At 43.4% G+C, this 24,843-nt stretch overlaps 1 protein-coding gene across 1 annotated transcript in view; it reads right to left on the bottom strand.

Moving 5' to 3' along the window:
• Window positions 1-87: 87 nt before the first annotated feature.
• Window positions 88-24,843, bottom strand: part of LOC136626963 (chemerin-like receptor 1) — a 73,626-nt gene continuing 48,870 nt past the window's right edge. The window contains exons 3-4 of the mRNA XM_066601917.1: window positions 6,505-6,558; window positions 88-2,109 (exon numbers count right to left, since the gene is read on the bottom strand). Of these exons, the coding sequence (XP_066458014.1) occupies window positions 1,054-2,109; window positions 6,505-6,534 (1,086 nt within the window). The 5' untranslated portion in view covers window positions 6,535-6,558 and the 3' untranslated portion in view covers window positions 88-1,053. The remainder of the gene's footprint in view (window positions 2,110-6,504; window positions 6,559-24,843) is intronic.

Here is a 24,843-nt window from a genome sequence, read left to right as displayed (position 1 = left end):
CGGCAGCCCATTGCTTTCAATGGAGCCGGCTGTATTGCCGGCTCCATTGAATTCAATGGTCAGTGCTCGTTTAATCGAGACGAGTACCGCGTGGTGCTCGTCTCGAGTAACGAACATCTCGAGCACCCTAATACTCGAACGAGCATCAAGCTCGGACGAGTATGCTCGCTCATCTCTAGTTGTAAACTAATGCATCAGATGGGCAGCGTATATAAGCCGGCCGTGAAAACGGGGCCGATATACGCTTGTGTGAATGAAGGTTGTGAGAACTGAGGCGTTGGCACTGAATTAGGGGGTGGCTATTATACCTTAGTTTATTTTCAACCCTTTTCTGCCCACTCCATATTTTTAAGGAACTTGGAAAACATTCCCCCTATATGTTCCACTGTGCTGAAATAACTATAGGAGCAGTACTTTTCCTTAGTTGTTGCAATCCAGCGCTGCAGCCCAACTGTAGTCCCGGTGTTTGCTGTTGCAGATAATGTTACTGGAAGTCACATGATTGCTGCAGCCAATCAGAGGCTGTGCGTCATTGTTCTGAACTCCTGACATCAGGGTGCCAAGGATGTGAATGCCGATTGCAGTGATATTGCAGCTTATGATTGGTTGCAGCTGCCAGGTGACTTTTGATGATATTAACAAACATCTGCCACAACAAGCACCAGGACCATGGTGGGGCTGCAGTGCTGGATCATGGCAGAAGAGGACAGGTGGGCCCTGTAGGGGGAATGTTGTCCGATAACTGGACTACCCCTTTAACTACAGGTATAGTGAATGCTCTCTTTCTATTCATCTGGTATGAACTCTGCAAATATGTTCATCTTGCTTTGTAAATATAAAAGTGCCTGTACAAATCAAGAAGCGTGAGTACAAATGAACATTTAGTCTGTATTCTGTTTTATAAAAATAGAAAACTTCTATTATCAGTACTGAACTCACCAACATACTGTAAAGTTTTTTCATACAAATATATAAGTCCATTTGACATATTGGTTTAATGAACTTCATATTCAATATATCTAAAAATATTGTTTTCTGGTGGATTCAAACATATTATATCATTGACTCTTTTTCAGTCAAGGAAGAAGCACGTGTGAAACTTTTAAAGCTGTGCCGTGGGTGTAAAGTATCAACACTTAATGCATTATCAAGTCTCGATAGTATTTTCATCTTAAACTTCTTAAAGTCTTGGCCCATAATAACATATAGTATGGGGTTTATACAGCTATTCGCACTAGCAAGAGCAGTGGCAATTGGTAGGCCAATCTTAAACAAGGAGACTGGTAAAATATGTTGATACAGCTCCAAAATGTGCAGAACATGATATGGTGACCAGCAGATAAAGAAAGCCATAATTATGGTAAATATGATCTTAAATGGTTTTCCTGATTTTGCCATATGGTTTTTCTTAATCTTGAAGATAATTATACCATAACTGATGGTAATAAGTATGAGGGGGATTAAATATCCAAACACAAATCGGATCATGGTCATCAAGACATGGATCTTTGACTCTTTATTGTCACCAAACATTGTATAGTTGTTGAAACATATTATATGGTCGCCCCTGAAAGCAGTGTCCCGGAAAATAAAAGAAGGAGAGCTAAGGAAAAATCCAACAATCCATGCTAGTAAAGCCAGAAGACTGGCAAGTTTGTTGGACCGATGATTTTGAGACCAAACAGGAAAGATAACAGTTATGCAACGATCCAGACTAATGGTGGTTAAAAGAAGGATGCTGGTGAACATGTTCAAGAACAGAATAAAGGAGTTCATCTTGCACATGGCTTTTCCAAAAATCCAGTGATGATCCATTGCTGTATAGACAATAGTCAGAGGTAAGAAAAACGAGAACATAAAATCAGCCAATGCCAAATTAAACAGCCAGATGGTGTTGATGGATTTCTTAATCTTGAATGCAATAATTCCAATCACAAGGCCATTTCCTATGATTCCTAATACACATACTGCTGCATATAGTACAGTAGGTAGAATTTGTAGCGAAATGCTACTTAATTCTTGTTCATTCTCAAGATCCTTGACATTTAAGGAATCATTATCATTTCCATAATCATAGTTGTCGTCATAGTTATAATTGGTATTCATTGTCTGAAAAGAGAAAATGAGAGGATAATGATAAATTACACCCAATTAGTGTTGAGCAAACTGAACCAGTAGAACCCTGTTGCCTGTTGAACTTCGCTAAAAATTCTGTTTGGCAAGAGGAGAATCCAAACTTCAGGCGGTTTGTTTCAGCTAAACTGGAAGTTCATAAAACCCTCTAAAGCTAAAAGTGAACACTGTCTATGAGCATGGTGGTGGCTGTGCATCAGTGTTTAGCACTGTTGCCTCACAATGTTGTGGTCCAAGGTTCAAATCTGACCAAGGACAACATTTACATAGACCACATAAAACTCCAGATGTTGTCTTTAGTCAGATTTAAACCTAGAACTCCAGCACTGCAATGCAATGGTGCTAACCACTGACCCACCATGCTGCTTCTAGCTTCCTTCTTCTCTAGAGGAGGAGAAGAGCAAGAAACTCAAATACAAAGAGAACAAACAAACTCCATGCACATGTTATCCTTGGTCAGAGTTGTAACTAGGACCCAGCACTGGAAGGCAGCAGTGCTATTTACTTAGCCACCATGCTCCTTCTTTCTTCCTCCTCCTTTTTTTTCCTACTTCCTCCACTGGGGGAGGAGGAAAAGAAAGCGAATAAGGAGAAAAAGACAACGGAGAATGAGAAGAAGGAGAAGGGGGAGAAAAATATAGAGATTGAGAAGAGACGATCGTCTTTTCATTCTTCATTCTTCTTTTATTTCACTCCTACAAAGGAAGAAGCAAGAGGAAGAAGCAAGAGGAAGAAGATGCTTGGTGGCTTAGTGGTTACCACTGCTGCCTTGCTACACTGAAGTACTAGGTTCAAACCTGACAAAAGACAACATCTGTACATCGTTTTATAAAGTCCATGCAGATGTTGTCCTTAGTCAGATTTGAACCTAAGACCCCAACACTGCAAGGCATCAGTGCTAATCACATCCACTCAAAGACAATCACCATGCTCTTAGATAGTGTTCAGTATTAGTTTTAGTGTTTATCATGAACTTCTGGTTCTGTTCCAACCTGTCTTATTAATGAAACTCGGCAACAAGCTAGACTGAACTTTTGACGGCTTGAAATTTCAAGGCTTGAAATCCCCGCCTCCAGAAACACAGCCAATCACAGCCATTCAATGACATCATTGTCATTGGCTGTGATTGGCTGAAGGCACATGTGCTTCTGGAGGCAGGGATTTAAAGTCTTTCGTGGAGAAAGCTTGTCTGCCGTGGACCAGGAGGGAGTGACAGCCTGCAGGAGCGCCGCAGATCATCTAAAAACGTAAGTAATGCTTTTTATTCTTTGCTCCACTGTATTACCGGCGTATAAGGTGACAGTTGGGGGGTCGTCTTATACGCCCCGTCGCCTTATACGCCGGTATATATTTTTAGTGTAACACATTTCTGGATGAATTGCAGGAAAGGGGTTATATATTTAACCCCTTTCCGACCATTCATCCTGCGATCGCCGGCAGCCCATTGCATTCAGTGGAGTCGGCTGTATTGCCGGTTCCATTGAATTCAATGGGCAAACATCGTTCTTCTCTGCTACAGCTGTTACAGCTGTGCCAGAGAAGAAGGATTTGTCTTCTATATGTTCTCAATGGGGTCAGCGCTGCTGCCGCTGGCCCCATTGAGCGCATATAGAATGCATCCATAGCGAGCAGCGGGAGGGGCAGATTTCAATACTCGGGTGACACCTTATCTCCCCAGCCACTCACAGCAGGGGGGTGGTATAGGGCTTAAACGTTGCAGGGGGAAGTTGTAATGCCTTCCCTGTCTTTATATTGGCCAAAAAAAAGCGCTAACGTCTCAGGGAAGAAAGTTTAATTTACCAGAACACCGCATGGTGTTCGTTACGAATAACGAACATCCCGAACACCCTAATATTCGCACGAATAGCAAGCTCGGACGAACGCGTTCGCTCATCTCTAGTCTTGTGCGATTTTTTTTTCCCCCATGCCTATAAATGCATGAACAATTTGCTCTTCTGACTGAGCCCTAATACAAATTTGTCCCAGGAATATTACAAACAAAATATGAATTTGTAACAAAAGATGAGTGAGTATAACATTTTTTATAATAAACTTATGCACAATTGCTTTCCAACTTTTTTGTTCTATGTTAGATTCATTTCCTCACAGATTAAGGCCTCCTTCCCACGAGCGTGACGGGCTCCGCCGCGTAATATTACGCAGTAAAGCCCGTCACGGCACCCCCCAGAGCCCCTATACTTACCAGCGGACGATAGCGTGAAGACGCTTCCCCGCCCACCGCCGTTGCGTCGTGTGACACGCCCACCGCGTCACGTGACGCGGCCGGCAGCGTCACGTGACGCGCCGGCCGCGTCAAATGACGCTGCGGCGGTAGGCGGGGAAGCGTTTTTTCACGCTATCTCCCGCTGGTTACAGCAATGGAAGCCGTCAGCGCGTACAGCCCGTCCTCACCCGCAGCAAATAGAGCATGCTGCGGGTGAGGACAGGAGAAATCGCGGTGCGTAATTCCGCGGTGGAATTACGCATCGTGAGCATTGTGCTATTAGGTTCAATAGAATCTAATAGCAGGGGGCCACGCAGCGGATTTTTGCCGCGAATTTACGCGGCGTAAATCCGTTCGTGGGAAGGAGGCCTAACTACCCCAGAGAGAAATACTGGTGCATCACTCTCAAAGTATTCCAGCATTAAAGGGGCTGTCTGGTTACTTGACAACATTCCTTTAATGGGACTGGCTGTATTAACCCCTTAGCGACCGGGCCATAGTGTTTTTACGTCCTGCAGCTGCAGGACGTGTATGGAGGAAGGTAGCGCCGCTATCTCCCTCCATACAGCGCGGGCGTCAGCTGTTTATTACAGCTGACACCCGCTGGCAATAGCCGCGCTCGGCCGTTCGGCCGATCGCGGCTATTAACCCTTTAAATGCCGCTGTCCAAATTGATACTATCGGAAACTACAGGACATCCCGCAAAAAATGAGCCCTTGCTCAACTACGTCGACAGAAAAATAAAAAAGTTATCACGCGCACAAAATGACCGCAGAAAATAATTGAAAAAAATTTAATATCTTAAAAAAAAAATACAAGTACTACAGCAAAAACAATACTATATAAGTTTGGTATCGTAGTAATCGTACTGACCCATAGAATAAAAATATCAGGTCGTTTTTGTTGCAGTTTGTGCATCATAGAAACAGGACGCACCGAAAGATGGTGGAATGTTGTTTTTTTTTGCATTTCTCTCCGCTAAGAATGTTTAAAAAGTTTTTCAGTACATTATATGGTACAATAAATAGTGCCATTGAAAAATACAACTTGTCCCACAAAAAACAAGCCCACATACAGCGACGTCGATGGATAAATAAAGGAGCTACGATTTTTTAAAAGGGAGTAGAAAAAAACAAAAATGGAAAAAAGCAAAAAAGCCTGGTCACTAAGGGGTTAAATAGCAAACAGAGCTGTATTGAACCCTCTGTTGCCCCCAGGATCCAGCTCTGCAGCCCCACTGTGGTCCCTGACTTCATTTTGGCAGCTGCCATCACCGGAAATCAGGTGACCGCTGAAGCCAATCAAAGACTACAGTGTCACATTCCTGAACTCATGGCATGATGCTGCTCAGGATGTGAATGCTAATGCCAGGAGAATGATTGGCTGCAGCAATCACCTGACTTCTGGTGACGATAGCTGCCAGAACAAACACTGGGACCACAGTGGGGCTGCAGAACTGGATCCTGGCAGTGGCAGAGGGGTAAGTACGGCTCAGGTTATTATTTTACTACAGTCAGATCTATTAAAGGGATGTTGTCCAGTAACCGGACAACCTCTTTAATAAAGTCAGTGCATTTCATTTTGAGAGCAAACCATTTAAGCTAACATTGCCTTTCAAGAGTTTGGAAATTGTGGTCCTAACGCACAAACATTGTTTTTTTTTAAACTTAGACTAGGGTTAAAAACACAGATCTAAGAAAATCCGACGCCTAGCTACGAGTTACAAATGTGTTAAGGCCTGCGCCTCTTAATACGTTTGCTCTATCTCATGGTACCTCCAGTCAGCGAAAGAAAATCTATGCCAGCTAGAAGTTGGAGTAGGTTTTTGCTTGAATCTGGGCTACCTTCTGGTGTAAATCATAGTAAATGTGTCCGCCCCTAATGCTGGGCCCTGCCCACTTTTTGAAAAAGTGGTGGGGCATTATATATTGTGACTTTTGGATGCTAGCATCCAGCTCATAGTAAATAAGCCTCATTGTTCAAGGTATAAGTGTGAAAATATATAAAAGTGGTATTGGCAACATATTATATTTCATCTCTAGCATTTAATTACAGCTTGTGCTGGGTAAATTAAAGCTTGAATATGATTAGCTGCTAAGGGCAATACTGAAAAGATAAATATAGTGAAGCAAAGAAAATATACTCACTGGTTCTGAACAGCAATCCATAGGACGCATGGGTTGATCTGGCCACTATATCCTCTGCAAAATAAAATATGTTTCATGAAAGTAATGACGTTTATAGTCATGCTAACAAAACTGAAGTAAGTAGGAATTTACTGTCAATGGACATTTGAATGGTATCGATTCTTCTTGCAGATTTCCAAGAAGGATACTTCATGCCAATGCTCCTTTGAAAAAAGTATGTAGAAAGAAAACACTTTCCAATGCCAGACAAACTGTTAAGGCCCATTTAGACACGATTATCACCCAAAAGCCATCTTTTGAGCGATAATCGTTGTGTCCAACTGCACTGACATCGTTCAATTTTCGTTAAGCCATCGCTCATCGTTGTCTTTCAGCGTGCTGAAAGACAACGATGAGCCTTATCAGGAATTCACAGCGGGATACAGCTGATAGTATTTGTATACAAGCTGAGCGCTCCGTGAACAGTCGGAGTATAAAGAACACAGTGGTCCAGCTGTGTTCTGCATACCCCACTCGGAGCGCTTGGCTGTATAACAGCCGGGCGCTCCAAGCAGATAACAGCTGGATGCAGAAGACAAGCAGCCCTGCTTGTCTTCTGCATCCCCCGCTCGGAGCGCTAAGTGATTGCTCAACGTTTGAGCGGTCACCTTCAGCGTAAAGGCACACAACGATTATCGTTCAAAAGTCGCTCAAAGGACATTTTTCAAGCTATAATCGTTGTGTCTAAATGAGCCTTAAGTCTGTATCCAACTTTTATGTTTTTAGCCAACACTGTAGACAACACTGCTTCAAACTCTTCATCGCTAGAGAGCAGAATTCTGGTTGTCTATTTGAGATCCCTGTCTAGCGGCTCTCAATTAGTACTGATTCTCCTTATTGTAATTCAGTTGCCAGGAAATTTTTAAGCCAATGCTCCCTGGAAAAAAAATATGCAACCCCTGAACATTGACTTACAGAGTAGCCACCTATAGGTAGCATTAGAGATACTAATTAAGCTGTTGAGCATATCTACGGTATTAGAGGTGCCCCAAAGGTTTCTTAATATAAAATGTGAATGTGCATTCATTAAATGCTGCATACTATGATCAATAAATCATGATAATGATACTTTTTTTATATATATGAATAGACGCCATAATTTTCATGCATCAGTAAGGCTATCTCTTAATCATTTATGGAATATGCAGAAAGCACTTCCAAAGTGCATTGCTATTGTCAATGTGATAACTAAGCCTCTGAGATTGAATGTTGTCCAAGACTTGGACTGGAATGAGGCCTCAGCTATTTTTAATATGATCCTGTTATAATCTACTATTGAGGGATTTATCTGAGTAGATTTAGATATGGATGTGAATTAAAATTAGAAAATTGTAAAAGTGACCCTTCAGACTCCCCTTTAATAAGGCTCATTCCCTTTAGTATATGTGGAGGTTATCGGATAATCATCTTTTTCTCACTAGAGATTTAGCAATTTGTGCTTTATAATTATTTTGCCTTTGCTGTAATGGAAATCAGTTCTCCATATGCAGAATTACTGCTTAGCCTGTGATAAACTTGTGTTTATACAAAAGCAGTCAATCACTTGTCATATGTTTTTGGGTCAGTAGTATTTTTTATATTTACAGTACACTGTAGGTTTGGTGTTTTTTCTGGCATTTTTGCATAGATTTCTCTAGAAAATGAAAACGGGCAGAAAGAAAAGCTTCTTCAAAAAGTGCGAATAAAAAAATGCCACTCAAAAAATGCTTTAAAAAAAACACAAAATAATGAACCTTTAAAAAAAAACTTGCCTTTTTACATAGCGTTTTTCAGGATGTAAATAAAGTGCCACAGAAAAGAGTGCATGGAGGAAGCCCTAAATCACTTTAATTGTTATTGAGAATTGTGGTTAGATTATAGGTATGTATACCTCTGATAGTAAATTTATTTTGCGTGCTGTTGCCATTTTTGGTTTCTGTTATTGAGAATTGTTATGTCTATGGCTAGATTAAGGGTATGCAGATTTAGCAAACATTAACTTGATATTTAATACATTATATACCATGATGCACCAATCATTAACCTGACATTTGAAGGGACTCTGCCATCAGGTTCATGCTGCCCGATCTACAAGCAGCATGAACCCAGAACTGGGATGCCTGTTGGCCCTGTGGGTGTTTTATTCTGCAACGCTGTGGCTTTTCAGAATAAATATACTTTGACATTTGACTGGGTGCAGAGCTCTGAGTCATGAGGGTGGCCAAACTGGCCTCTCCCTGGCCACATCATGCAGACTGACAGCCCTTTTGTGTATACAGAGAGAGCTGTCAGTCTTCATGCTGTGGGTGGGGAGAGGCTGGCGCGTCTCGCCCCATGACTTGGAGCTCAACATCGAGTTAAACTTCAAAGTGTATTTATTCTGAAATGCCACAGTATTTCAGAAGGAAACACCAAGTGGGGCAGCAAGCATCTCTGTCACGAGTTCATTCTTCCAGTGGTTCTGGCAGCATTAAAGGTGCTACAAGTCTGATTCAGATGAATATGCAGTCACAGAAACATGTATTTATAGATAGAAACATGTACACTAGGTTTCCTAGACCATTTGATTTTTGTACTAATATCGAAATTCAGATTTCTCAACCAAAATCTACCCTTTGTCAACTACATGAGCCTGAGGCAACTATTGTTACAGTAGTGTAAATATGCTAACTGTTTAGTTATTGGCTCTAAAGGTACTGCCATTCACTTATGTAAACTGTTGTTTTTGCCTTTTTTTTGTAATTGCAAATGTTTTATGGAACATTTTATGGAAATGCTCAAAATCCAAGTAACATTTTTAGATATGGCAGATACCTGTCTCCACCTTCAGCTTCCTCATTTCCTTATTACAAAAGTTAAAGGAGGTGGAGCAGAAGTAGAGACATTTTATAATGTAGTTTTATAGCAAAAACAAGTTTGGATAATACAAGTGAAAAATTAGTTGCAAATTATAAAGGGCAGATTCTACTTCTACTTCTAGAATCCCCTCCAGGTTTTAGCATCATGCCATTTATAAAAACTTATAATCCAAATCACCAAGTGCTGAATCGGCCTGAGGGGTGTATATGCACGCATTAGTATTGTGCCTTTTTAATTCTATGGCTTTGGGTTAATAATAACAGCAAAAATTGCTACAAAATTGGCAAATGTAAAGACACCCTAAGGCCAGATTCAGAAAAACACATTTTGATGCAGTTAGGCTTAAATAAATGCATCAAAAACTGCATCATAAACTGCATCATACTGTGACACGTGAACCTAGACTACAAAGGTGAAAACTCATTAACTCTTCCTCATGGCTAAAGCTATTAGATTTACATCAATGCAAATTATTGTGCAATATTCATATCTATATTTAATAAATTCCAAACTAAATATAATGTATTTATTCATGTTTTCACTATGGCACACTGACTAGTGAGGAGCAAACTTGAAAAGGTTAGTTAGGCCGGTTTGCAGAATTTTGGCAAAAAGTTTGGCTTGGTCTGGATTAGTTTGAACAGAACCAGAACTTCACCAATACTCCAAAAACAGGGCCAACAATAAAAATAGCCCCTAAAACCCTTTAACAATTAAAAAAAATATAACAGCAAAAAGGGTCAGAAATGAAAAAGAAAAAACTAACATGGCATGCATATTTGTAAACACAATAAATATGGTAAAAATCTGAAAGTTGTTTTTAAAAAAAAAAAAAACTATGTCCCTATAAACAACATAACAAGCCACCATACATTCACATCCCTTGGATCCCAGTATTTCTCATGCCACTGCTCAGTCTTCCATGCTTGCTGCTTGTTTACCTTTATGCAGAACATCCCAGGTTGCTGCAGCCAATGTCAGTGCTCAGCAATCAAGCACTGAGCTCAGTCATTGGTTGCGGCAGCCTGTGGAATCCTATAGACAGGCTGCTGCAGCCTGTAAGCCCTACATCATAAGGGAGACCTGGAGTACTGCACTGGACATAGTAGCAAGCTGGAAGAGTTGAGTATATGACAGTTTATTCTTGCATGGGGAACAATGTTTAAAAAAAATAATCAGAAAACGCAATTAAATATAAAGAATCTGTAACATTTACCCAATAGAATTAAAGTTACTATTACAATATAGCTGAATATTTGATTTTACACTACTGAAAATTTCATGTTTTAAGAAATGTTTCAAGAAGTTCAAACCGTGATAGAAAACACAGGTTACAGTGTGTGGAAACAGCACCGACAGTTTTAGATACGGCCATGAATTTGGAACAAAATCTGCATGTTTTACATTTTTCTGTATATTGTCCACAGATTTTGTACTTTGCAATGCAGAGATTGGGATATAGAGCATGGGGCACATTTGAAAATTTGCAGCATGCCCTAACATTTATGCTTAACGGGGATTTGGCAAAACCTCTATTCACTTGCATTTCACGGTCCTTGATTATATATTAAATATTTTTTACTACAAAACAACAATTTTTTTTCTGGTCATAATCTAGAGAAGCAAAATGAGATCTCTTGGGAAGCTTTGCTAAGAAACCAAACATTTTGCAACAGTAGTGGCTTGGTGAGGAGGGCTGGTGCCTGTGATGCAAGATGTCATAGGTTTGATTCCTAAATCCTATGGCAGCCTTTCAACATTAAATGAATTTAAGCATGCATAAGGGCCCTTTTACACGGAACGATTATTGTTCAAAAAATCATTACATTGTGTGAATTTGAATGATAATTCAGTGTAAGCATTGCCAACAATTGAGGGACGAACAATAATTCCATGGCCTACCGTTTGTTATTCATTTTATGCAGACATAAAATTAATGTTCACTCATTCGCATCTCGTTACGTATAAACAGTGATTGTTCACATTCCCCGGTACAGATCACCTGGGAGTATCTGTGCATGAATGAGGTTTGGAGAGGGTTATAGTCAAGGTGTCTGTGCATATTACTGTAATTTTTGCATTCGCAGAGCCAGTTCACAAGCGCATGTGACACACCCTTTCCATGAAAGTGAATGACTATTAACTCTTTCCAATCCACTGTCTGACATCTTCCAACATTCTGATTGAAGCCTGCACGGCTCCAATGTCAGAAGACATCCGCAGGGTATTCTTATTGTGTATTGCCAGCCGTTCAGCTGTCAGGTCTCTTCGGCATGTCACATGCTGCAGTACTGGCTCTAGCCAGCAGATGGTGCCATTGTATAATGGCAGAAAGAGAAAGCCCCCCTAGGAAACCCTGAATCCAAAATTGGATTGAAAAGGGTTAAAGCCTACTATGGGCCAGCTGTTTTTTTCCTGGGTTTTGTGCAGTGTCATACCCTTCTTGAGAATTTTCACACTTCTCATAGACTTCTATGGGACTGTTGCTGCATAAAATGCAGAAAGATAGCAGAGGTCATGCTTTTTTAATAACGATCTAATAATTGAAAACGAACCTATTGAAATGAATGCGTTCTATTCCTCTGTGCTTAGCGCCCGCAAATTTTGCATGTGCTAAAACATGCACAAATACGCTTGTGTGAAGGAGCCCTCAGACTGTATAATATACCAGTGTTCAGGACTAGTGTTAAGTGAACTGAACCAATGGAACCCTGTTTTAGGTAGAACTTTGCTAAAAGTTTGCTTCTGGTTCATGCCAAAACAAACTTTTAGCAAAGTTCGAACTGAAATAAGGTTCTACCTGTTCGATTCACTCAACACTAATCAACATATATCTATCCTAAGAGAATAATAAAAACAAATGATCTAAGGCAATCCTAGATGGACCATGTGTTTTATTCAGTCATTAATTTTCTATATTTATAGGTTTCTAATAGAGATGAGCGAGCACCAAAATGCTCGGGTGCTCGTTACTCGAGACGAATTTTTCGCGATGCTCGAGGGTTCGTTTCGAGTAACGAACCCCATTGAAGTCAATGGGCGACTCGAGCATTTTTGTATATCGCCGATGCTCGCTAAGGTTTTCATTTGTGAAAATCGGGGCAATTCAAGAAAGTGATGGGAACGACACAGAAACGGATAGGGCAGGCGAGGGGCTACATGTTGGGCTGCATCTCAAGTTCCCAGGTCCCACTATTAAGCCACAATAGTGGCAAGAGTGGGCCCCCCCCCCTCCCAACAATTTTTACTTCTGAAAAGCCCTCATTAGCAATGCATACCTTAGCTAAGCACCACACTACCTCCAACAAAGCACAATCACTGCCTGCATGACACTCCGCTGCCACTTCTCCTGGGTTACATGCTGCCAACCCCCCCCCCCCTCCAACGACCCAGTGTCCACAGCGCACACCAAACTGTCCCTGCCCAGCCTTCAGCTGCCCTCATGCCACGCCACCCTCATGTCTATTTATAAGTGCGTCTGCCACAGGAAAAGCAGGCATACACTGCAGGGGGTTGGCACGGCTAGGCAGCGACCCTCTTTAAAAGGGAAAAGGATGTGAAAAGAACTGGTATGGAGGCGCAACACTCTAAGCTACTAGAAGATGTAGATCAAAGTCCAATGTGTGATGGTGAAAGCACTTCTTTTTTATTATTTTTTCAGAAATTAAAAACCAGCAATGGAATACGCGTTTCGGGGAAGAACCCCTTCGTCAGTTCGGCTGGATAGGACTGTGTGATAAGTACAAATAGATAATGGAGGAGTGATTAACAAAGAAAGGGGAGGAGAGGGGGAAAAAAAAAAAGAACAAAATTCATATACATAATGAAGTCTCACAAATGTGTCAATAAGAACAATAAATATACGATGAAAACATCGATCTGAACAGTGATAAAATATATATGAGACAAAAAACATAAAAGAATATGAGCATCCGTACATGTAAATTAACATGAGATTTATACAAAACAAATATCTGTTAAAATAGGATGAAGACAATCCTGAGTAAAATACCAATCTTAAAAGTACCAATATGAGAGCGGATGGACTCAAAATCGTGTGGTTGCTTTCAGCTGAATGGGATGACTACAGAATTAAAATGCATGTACAGCCTATTGGGAAATATGAAATGATTGCTACACCCAAGGGGGTGCATAAATAAATGTGTATATGTATGTAAAAATGAGAAGAAAAAAAAAAAAAAAAGTAGCTTTCCATTCAGCTGAAAGCAACCACACGATTTTGAGTCCATCCGCTCTCATATTGGTACTTTTAAGATTGGTATTTTACTCAGGATTGTCTTCATCCTATTTTAACAGATATTTGTTTTGTATAAATCTCATGTTAATTTACATGTACGGATGCTCATATTCTTTTATGCTTTTTGTCTCATATATATTTTATCACTGTTCAGATCGATGTTTTCATCGTATATTTATTGTTCTTATTGACACATTTGTGAGACTTCATTATGTATATGAATTTTGTTCTTTTTTTTTTTTCCCCCTCTCCTCCCCTTTCTTTGTTAATCACTCCTCCATTATCTATTTGTACTTATCACACAGTCCTATCCAGCCGAACTGACGAAGGGGTTCTTCCCCGAAACGCGTATTCCATTGCTGGTTTTTAATTTCTGAAAAAATAATAAAAAAGAAGTGCTTTCACCATCACACATTGGACTTTGATCTACATCTTCTAGTAGCTTAGAGTGTTGCGCCTCCATACCAGTTCTTTTCACATCCTTTTCGCTACACTTACGCCCACACTGGTGGAGCGTCATCTGGTTGGCAGCACCTCCACCATTCAAAATACTCAATCATTGAAAACTCTTTGTACTCCATAAATATTCCACTACCCTCACTGGGTCTTGCTCCACCCTCCTTTTTCACCTCTTTAAAAGGGGCGGGGCGATAGCCCACAATGCTGTACAGAAGCAATGAGAAATCCAATCCTGTGCCACCTCCATCTGGAGCTGCACACATGGGCATAGCAATGGGGAACCTATGTGCCACACACTATTCATTCTGTCAAGGTGTCTGCATGCCCCAGTCAGACCGCGTTTTTTTATATATAGTCACAGGCAGGTTCAACTCCGCAATGGGAATTCCGTGTGCACCCACAGCATGGGTGGCTCCCTGGAACCCACCGGCGGTACATAAATATATCCCATTGCAGTGCCCATCACAGCTGATGTAATGTCGTGCTTAATGCAGGTGGGCTTCGGCCCACACTGCATGCCCCAGTCAGACTGGGGTTCTTTAGAAGTGGAAACAGATGCATTTACAACTCCCTGTGGACCCACAGCATGGGTGGGTGCCAGGAAGCCACCGGAGGTACATAAATATATCCCATTGCATTGCCCAACATAGCTGAGGTAGTAATGTCATGTCTAATGCAGGTGGGCTTCGGCCCACACTGCATGCCCCAGTCAGACTGGGGTTCTTTAGAAGTGGAAACAGATGCATTTACAACTCCCTGTGGACCCACAGCATGGGTGGCTCCCTGGAACCCACCGGCGGTACATAAAAATATCCCATTGCATTGCCCATCACAGCTGAGGTAGTATTGTCATGTTTAATGCAGGTGGGCTTCGGCCCACACTGCATGCCCCAGTCAGACTGGGGTTCTTTAGAAGTGGAAACAGATGCATTTACAACTCCCTGTGGACCCACAGCATGGGTGGGTGCAAGGAAGCCACCAGCGGTACATAAATATATCCCATTGCATTGCCCAACACAGCTGAAGTAGTAATGTCATGTTTAATGCAGGTGGGCTTCGGCCCACACTGCATGCCCCAGTCAGACTGGGGTTCTTTAGAAGTGGAAGCAGATGCATTTACAACTCCCTGTGGACCCACAGCATGGGTGGCTCCCTGGAACCCACCGGCAGTACATAAATATATCCCATTGCAGTGCCCATCACAGCTGATGTTATGTCAGCTGTAATGCAGCAGGGCCAAAAATTTATTGGATTACACTGTAGGCGAGGGCCCACAAAAATTGGTGTACCAACAGTACTAATGTACCTGAGAAAAATTGCCCATGCCCAACCGAGAGGGCAGGTGAAACCCATTAATGGCTTTGGTTAATGTGGCTTAATTGGTAACTAGGCCTGGAGGCAGCCCAGTTAAAATAAAAATTGGTTCAGGTGAAAGTTTCAACGCTTTAATGAGCATTGAAACGTATAAAAATTGTTTAGAAAAATTATATGACTGAGCCTTGTGGGCCTAAGAAAAATTGCACGTTCGGCGTGATTACGTCAGGTTTCAGGAGGAGGAGCAGGAGGAGGAGGATGAATATTATACACAGATTGATTAAGCAAAAAGGTCCCCGTTTTGGATGGTGATAGAGAACGATGCTTCCATCCGCGGGTGCAGCCTACGTATTGCTTAGGTATCGCTGCTGTCCGCTGGTGGAGAAGAGAAGTCTGGGGAAATCCAGGCTTTGTTCATCTTGATGAGTGTAATCCTGTCGGCACTGTCGGTTGACAGGTGGGTACGCTTATCCGTGATGATTCCCCCAGCCACACTAAACACACTCTCTGACAAGACGCTAGCCGCAGGACAAGCAAGCACCTCCAGGGCATACAGCGCGAGTTCAGGCCACGTGTCCAGCGTCAACACCCAGTAGTTGTAGGGGGCAGAGGCGTCACCGAGGACGGTGCTGCAATCGGCTACGTACTCCCTCACCATCCTTTTACAGTGCTCCCGCCAACTCAGCCTTGACTGGGGACCGGTGACACAGTCTTGCTGGGGAGCCATAAAGCTGGCAAAGGCCTTAGAGAGTGTTCCCCTGCCTGCGCTGTACATGCTGCCTGATCTCCGCGCCTCCCCTGCTACCTGGGCCGCGGAAATGCGCCTTCGGCCACTAGCGCTGTCGGATGGGAAGTTTACCATCAGTTTGTCCACCAGCGCCCTGTGGTATAGCATCATTCTCGAACCCCTTTCCTCTTCGGGAATGAGAGTGGAAAGGCTCTCCTTATACCGTGGATCTAGCAGTGTGTACACCCAGTAATCCGTAGTGGCCAGAATGCGTGTAACGCGAGGGTCACGAGAAAGGCATCCTAACATGAAGTCAGCCATGTGTGCCAGGGTACCTGTACGCAACACATGGCTGTCCTCACTCGGAAGATCACTTTCAGGATCCTCCTCCTCCTCCTCCTCCTCCTCCTCCTCTGGCCATACACGCTGAAAGGATGACAGGCAAGCTGCATCTGTACCCTCAGCAGTGGGCCAAGCTGTCTCTTCCCCCTCCTCCTCATGCTCCTCCCCCTCCTCCTCCTCCTCTGGCCATACACGCTGAAAGGATGACAGGCAAGCAGCATCTGTCCCCTCAGCAGTGGGCCAAGCTGTCTCTTCCCCCTCCTCCTCCTGCTCCTCCCCCTCCTCCTCAATGCGCTGAGATATAGACATGAGGTTGCTCTGACTATCCAGCGACATACTGTCTTCCCCCGCCTCCGTTTCTGATTCCAAAGCGTCTGCCTTTATGCTTTGCAGGGAACTTCTCAAGAGGCATAGCAGAGGAATGGTGACGCTAATGATTGCAGCATCCCCGCTCACCATCTGGGTAGACTCCTCAAATTTTCCAAGGACCTGGCAGATGGCTGCCAACCAGGCCCACTCTTCTGTAAATAATTGAGGAGGCTGACTCCCACTGCGCCGTGCAAGTTGGAGTTGGTATTCCACTATAGCTCTACGCTGCTCATAGAGTCTGGCCAACATGTGGAGCATAGAGTTCCACTGTGTGGGCACGTCGCACAGCAGTAGGTGCACTGGCAGATTAAACCGATGTTGCAGGGTCCGCAGGGTGGCAGCGTGCGTGTGGGATTTGCGGAAATGTGCGCAGAGGTGGCGCACCTTTCCGAGCAGGTATGACAAGTGGGGGTAGCTTTTCAGAAAGCGCTGAACCACCAAATTAAAGACATGGGCCAGGCATGGCACGTGCATGAGGCTGCCGAGCTGCAGAGCCGCCACCAGGTTACGGCCGTTGTCACACACGACCATGCCCGGTTGGAGGCTCAGCGGCGCAAGCCAGTGGTCGGTCTGCTCTGTCAGACCCTGCAGCAGTTCGTGGGCCGTGTGGCTCTTCTCTCCTAAGCTGAGTAGTTTCAGCACGGCCTGCTGACACTTGCCCACCGCTGTGCTGCCACGCCGCGTGACACCGACTGTTGGCGACGTGCTGCTGCTGACACATCTTGATTGCGAGACAGAGGTTGCGTAGGAGGGGGAGGAGGGTGGTTTAGTGGAGGAAGCATACACCCCCGCAGATACCACCACCGAGCTGGGGCACGCAATTCGGGGGGTGGGTAGGACGTGAGCGGTCCCAGGCTCTGACTCTGTCCCAGCCTCCACTAAATTCACCCAATGTGCCGTCAGGGAGATATAGTGGCCCTGCCCGCCTGTGCTTGTCCACGTGTCTGTTGTTAAGTGGACCTTGGCAGTAACCGCGTTGGTGAGGGGCGCGTAGAATGTTGCGGGAGACGTGGTCGTGCAGGCCTGGGACGGCACATCGGGAAAAGTAGTGGCGACTGGGAACCGAGTAGCGCGGGGCCGCCGCCGCCATCATGCTTTTGAAAGCCTCCGTTTCCACAAGCCTATACGGCAGCATCTCTAGGCTGATCAATTTTGCAATGTGCACGTTTAACGCTTGAGCGTGCGGGTGCGTGGCGTCGTACTTGCGCTTGCGCTCAAACTGTGGCGCTAGCAACGTCTGAACGCTACGCTGAGAGACATTGCTGGATGGGGCCGAGGACAGCGGAGGTGAGGGTGTGGGTGCAGGCCAGGAGACGGTAGTGCCTGTGTCCTCAGAGGGGGGTTGGATCTCAGTGGCAGGTTGGGGCACAGGGGGAGAGGCAGTGGTGCAAACCGGACGCGGTGAACGGGCATCGTCCCACCTTGTGGGGTGCTTGGCCATCATATGCCTGCGCATGCTGGTGGTGGTGCCTCCCCAGCTGATCTTGGCGCGACAAAGGTTGCACACCACTGTTCGTCGGTCGTCAGGCGTCTCTGTGAAAAACTGCCACACCGTAGAGCACCTTGACCTCTGCAGGGTGGCATGGCGCGAGGGGGCGCTTTGGGAACCAGTTGGTGGATTATTCGGTCTGGCCCTGCCTCTACCCCTGGCCACCGCACTGGCTCAGCCTGTGCCCACACCCTGACTTGGGCCTCCGCGTCCTCGCCCGCGTTCACGTCCTATAGGCCTACCCCTACCCCTCAGCATGGTGTATTAGCAGTAGTGCAGAAACAGAACGCTGTAATTAAATGTGCCGCTTATTGGCCTGTGGTTGGAGGCTGACTTCGTTTACGGAACCCCAGGAAATAATTTGGAGCAAGCCTGCTGTAACACTTAGCTGGCTGCGTATTTATTTGGAGAAATACTACCCCCAGCAGACACGGACCCAGAACACTGAGCAGAGTGACAGGCAGGCCAAATAGATTTTTTCCAAATATTTTTTTCTAAAGGACCACTGCGTATATTCAATCTATAATATATGTCTTCTGGCCCTGCCTACACAATTCTGTCCCTGATGTGTGTGTCACGGAACTGCAGTGTTGCACTGTTATTAACTGCAACAGACCGGTGATTTCAGAGCCAGGAAATAATTTGGCGCAAGCCTGCTGTAACACTTAGCTGGCTGCGTATTTATTTGGAGAAATACTACCCCCAGCAGACACGGACCCAGAACACTGAGCAGAGTGACAGGCAGGCCAAATAGATTTTTTCCAAATATTTTTTTCTAAAGGACCACTGCGTATATTAAATCTATAATATGTCTTCTGGCCCTGCCTACACAATTCTGTCCCTGATGTGTGTGTCACGGAACTGCAGTGTTGCACTGTTATTAACTGCAACAGACTGGTGATTTCAGAGCCAGGAAATAATTTGGCGCAAGCCTGCTGTAACACTTAGCTGGCTGCGTATTTATTTGGAGAACTACTACCCCCAGCAGACACAGACCCAGAACACTGTGCAGAGTGACAGGCAGGCCAAATAGATTTTTTTCAAATATTTTTTTCAAAAGGACCACTGCGTATATTCAATCTATAATATATGTCTTCTGGCCCTGCCTACACAATTCTATCCCTGGAGTATTACTGCAGGGCGCAATGCTCTGCACGGCCGATATACCAAAAAAAAAAAAAAGTGCAACACTGCTAAAAGCAGCCTCCACACTATTGCACACGGTTAGATGTGGCCCTAAGAAGGACCCTTGGGGTTCTTGAAGCCTACAATCACTCCTAACACTCTCCCTGCCTAACCACCACTTCTGTCCCTGTAGTATTACTGCAGGGCGCAATGCTCTGCACCGCCGATATACCAAAAAAAAAAAAATGTGCAACACTGCTAAAAGCAGCCTCCACACTACTGCACACGGTTAGATGTGGCCCTAAGAAGGACCGTTGGGGTTCTTGAAGCCTACACTAACTCCTAACACTCTCCCTACAGCAGCTCCAACACGATAGCACTTTCCCTCAGCTATCTCACAACGCATCTGAGGCGAGCCGCGGGAGGGGCCGATTTTTATACTCGGGTGACACCTGATCTCGCCAGCCACTCACTGCAGGGGGGTGGTATAGGGCTTGAACGTCGCAGGGGGAAGTTGTAATGCCTTCCCTGTCTTTCAATTGGCCAGAAAAGCGCGCTAACGTCTCAGAGAGGAAAGTGAAAGTAACCCGAACATCGCGTGGTACTCGTCACGAGTAACGAGCATCTCGAACACGCTAATACTTGAACGAGTATCAAGCTCGGACGAGTACGTTCGCTCATCTCTAGTTTCTAATTTGCTCTACAAGAATAAAACGTGTTATTGAATTTTTATAGATAGTGCCACCTCTCTATTTGTACAAAGTTTTATGAAAACCACTAGTTTCCTAAAGTTTTAACAACCAAGATGTGTTAGTCTGCTCAAAACAGAATACATTGGATTTGTGTGGGTTAAATATTTAGCCCGAAGCAAGTGACATTCTAGAAAAAATCCATAGACCTAAGTTAATTAAGATGCTCAAGTAGTCAGAGCATAACCTTTGAGAACTGCTCATAGTACATGTATTATATTTTGGCCTTCTGCTTGTCATTTTGCTTCAAGTCTCATATTTTTCTCTTCTGAGAAATGCTGCTTACATTTTATGAATCCTAGAATAACACAGATTGTGAAAATTGTGTCCTTGAAAAAAAGGGCATATAGTGATAGATGAGTTTGCAGATAAGCAGGAAACGGGCACACTATTTATCTCAAGGTAGGAATAACACAGTTTCTTTTAATGTAGTGTGATGAAGACATATTTGTCATCCTCTCATCATCTGACCTTCACATCAAGTGGGATTCTTAAATGAACAATTTATTTAGAAATATTCCGGATCTTCGCCAGCAGCAGAATTGGATATATTAAGGTATCCTTACTTTAGTCTGTCTTATCCATCAGCCTGACCTCTTCACAAGACGACTTGTAAGAAACATCTTATGACTTAGTAAGTCATTTAATGAGATAACCACATTATAAGACCACTTTTTCTAGATAAGAATATTAGTTGCATAAATTCATTTCAAGTAAAATAACTGACTATTGTAGGGGAACAGAGAAAATAAAGATGGCCTACTAATCGTATTGACCAGACTTTAACACGGATCTGTGGTGGATTTCATCTTGTCAATTGAAGGGGTTTTAGAATGCTGCAGAATTTGGTGTGCAATTTCCGCTGCAGAAAAAGGGCACCAAATCCTCTACCTGTGAACGCACTCTTAGGGCTTATTCAGACGACCGTATATCGGCCGGGTTTTCACGCCCCCGGCCGATATACGGTGTCCTTCTCTGCAGGGGGAGGAGGCTGGAAGAGCCGGGAGCAGTGCACTGAGTTCCCGCCCCCTCTCCGCCCCTCACCACTATTTGCAATGGAAGGGGCAGGACAGGGGCGGAGCTAAGTTCCCCGCTCTTCCAGCCTCCTCCCCCTGTAGAGAGGGACACCGTATATCGGCATGAAAACAGAGCCGATATACGGTCGTCCAAATAAGCCCTTAACCCCTTAATGACATGGCCTATTTTGGGCATTAGGACGCAATGATTTTTGGCGGATTTTCTTCTCCATTTATCAAAAGTCATAACTTTTTTATTTTTCCGTCGACGCGGCTGTATAAGGGCTTGTTTTTTGCGTGGCGAACTGTAGCTTTTATCGGTGCCACTTTTGGGAACATTTAACTATATTGTAAAACATTTTTTTTTTTTATGATAGCAGGGAGAGAAAACGCATCAATTCTGACATGATTTTTTTTTTTTTTACAGCGTTAATCATGCAGCATAAATAGCACAATCCATTTTTTTCTGCGGGCCGGTACGGTTACAACGATACCAAAATTTTAAATTTTTTTTTAGGTGTTTCCACTTTTCTGCAATAAAACCCTTTTTTTGGAAATCTTTTTTTTTCTAAGTCGCTGCATTCAAAGTCCTGTAACTTTTTTATTTTTTATGTACGGAGCTCTGTGAGGGCTTATTATTTGTGAAATGAGCTGCAGTTTTTATTGGTACCATTTTGGGGTACATACGGCTTTTTCGATCACTTTTATTGCGTTTTTAGCATTTTGCCTCAGTTTTTTAGCGTTTTTTTACGCTTTTTTTCGTGCACACTCAAAAGCATGTGCAGCTTATTGTATGCATCGTTACGGATGCGATAATACCAAATATGCGGGGTTTTAATTTTTTTTAGCCTTTTTTATGCTAATATGAGAAAAAGCATTAAAAAAGGGTTTTTTTAACTTTTTTGTTAACTTTTTTTTTTTTATTCATTGTTTTAATCTTTTTTTTTTTACACAACTTGTGTCCCCCTGGGGGACTTTGACCACAGTACTGCCCATCGCTGTAATAAGGCATGGCAGGGCTACTGCCCTGCCATGCCTTATCGCTAATACAGCGATAATAGGCATTGGCAATACAGGATGCCAGTGTCTGGCATCCTGTTGCCATGGCGACAGGCCAGGCTCTCGCGATAACATCGCGGGAGTCGGCCGAAGACACAGAGGGAGCGCGCTCCCTCTGTGAACTCTTTCCCTGCCGCGATCTACTTAGATCGCGGCAGGGGTTAACAGAAGGGGGGGCATCGGAGATGCCCCCCCCCCCCCCCGCTGTTGCAGCGGGAAGCCAGCTGTGACTGACAGCCAGCTCCCGCTGCGGGATAGCGCGGGATCATATGTGATCCCGCGCTATCCCCAGGACGTAAGTTTACGTTCTGTTGCGGGAAGTACCCCGCTTCCAGGACGTAAACTTACGCCCTGGAGCGGGAAGGGGTTAAAGCAATAGCCTCATACAGCTCTCATTTCATTCAATAAATATGCATATGCAGTATGCTACTAAACTCCCCCTACTCCTAATGGCTATGTGTAGGAAAACAGGGAGTTTTGTGTAAGAAAAATGGAGCTCCAACCTTAAATAATATAAGGATATAGAATTTCGGATATGAAAAGGACGTGGTCAAAAAGAAGAAAATGGCTACCACAGAACGAAGTTCAAATTTTTTAATCACTGGATATAGCACTGACTTGTTGACACCACTGAAGTCACCATTGTGGCCAATGATTGTCTTCAAAGGGTCATATGTGTTGTCAACAAGTCATCACTGGAGTCCAATGATTAGAGGTCAGCGAAGCACCCGGGAATCATTTTTATGGGAGTGGCATAAGATAGGAAAAGTGAATACTACTAATTTTATCTTTTTAAGTAGTTTTACTTTAATGATGAGGCTAGAAAACTCTTTTAAGACTTTTTTTCATTTTGTACAATCTACATTCCTTCATCGTGAATAAATATGTATCATTAGTGGCTAAAGGGTCAAATGAGAACACAAAAAGGGATCCACATATAGAGCTTAGAGTAATTAAAATGGATAAACTTTATTACAGAACAAAATGGTAGTTAGAAACATATATATAGTGGGAGAAAATGAGTATCTGGATTGCAGGAACAGGACTTAGACAATAGAATAAAAATGTATTCATGGTATAAATAGGATAGGAATAAATACAATAGTGGATCTACTGAGTCATATATAGTACAAGCCAGACAAGCAAGGCAATAAGTTAAGACTGTCAGATCACACAAAATATAAATGCAAAGCTGTTACCACATGCTAGTCAAGACCTGTATCCTGAGCCCCAACGCATGTTTCACATCTGCTTTCTCAAGGGGGTCAAAAGAGAGAAAGCAGATGCGAAACGTGTGTTAGGGCTTGAGAAAGTAGATGCGAAAAAAAGCAGATGCGTAATAATTATTTAATGTGTTAGTTCTATAGGATCTTAGAGAACTTTTAAGTCTCTTTTCAAATATTTAGCAATGCAGAGTTTCTATAGAATATGGGCCATTGTATAATTTGGTCGTGAGATCAAAATTAATACAACATGCTTTTATACTTTTTTATTCAGTAATAACTATTATGCATGCAATCCTAAAACTGTGATATAATACTGTTTTTTCTAAAATATATTTATGTCAGTTAATCTGCTGTGTGTTGTAGCAGACATACCTATTATGGGGAGTGGTTTGTCTGTTTAGTCAGTGGGCGGTAATTGGTAAGAACTCCCAGCTGATTAAAGTGTTTTTAAACCTATGTGTTTGTCTGAGTGTATCAGATGTGATCAAGACCGCTTGTCGTTGGAAACACGTCTTCTGTGCTATGTGATGTCCTGTCTATAAAGAATATAAAGCATATTTTGTACGTAGAGTTGACACTTTCTCCTGTTTGATGTCTACAATTGTCGCTCAGGACTTACGGCTGTGTCTAATGCTCCGTACATATATGAACGCATGACCCTGGATTTTCCCGTTAGAGGAGGTGAGCTGACTGCCTTTTTTCTTTTTACATTATATTCCGTTACGAACTGACCATAAGAGAAACAGGAAGGGGAAGAGAAGTGTGATGCTAACATTGATTTCAATGGGAGTGAAGGCGGTACGCTCACTTCCTTTGCTGACTGCACTGACAGCAGCCTAGATGATCAGCTGATAGATGGGGGTTCTGAGCGGTGGACCTCCATCCATCAACTACTGATCAACCTCTTTAGTATTGCTTCACAACCACTCTGCACTTCTTGGCTGCAGCTGACCAGAACATATGAATACTGCAGCCAATCACTGGCTATAGGAAGTTACTGCTGTGGCCAGTGATTGGCTGCAGCAGTCACAAGTCCTAGTCAGCGGCAACCAGGAAGTATGGAGTAGTTGTAAAGCAACTTTAAGAAGTGGGAACCTAGGGCTTCTCTAAATTCCCCCCCATAGAGGGAAAACACATACAAAATCCTCACCAGAGGCTACAAAATGCCAGTTTCCTTAGCGAAAGTAAACCCTGAGAAGTCAGATATTTGCTGGAGATGCGAATCTCAAAGGGGAACTTTCCTCCACATATGGTGGCAATGCCCAAACATCAAAGTTTTTTGTCAAGCGATTATTGAAATTATTTCCTTAAGGACCAGGCTGTTTTGTA

The sequence above is a fragment of the Eleutherodactylus coqui genome, chromosome 5 (assembly GCF_035609145.1).
Source record: "Eleutherodactylus coqui strain aEleCoq1 chromosome 5, aEleCoq1.hap1, whole genome shotgun sequence".
Taxonomy (NCBI): domain Eukaryota; kingdom Metazoa; phylum Chordata; class Amphibia; order Anura; family Eleutherodactylidae; genus Eleutherodactylus; species Eleutherodactylus coqui.
This window is presented reverse-complemented; position numbering and strand designations above follow the sequence as displayed.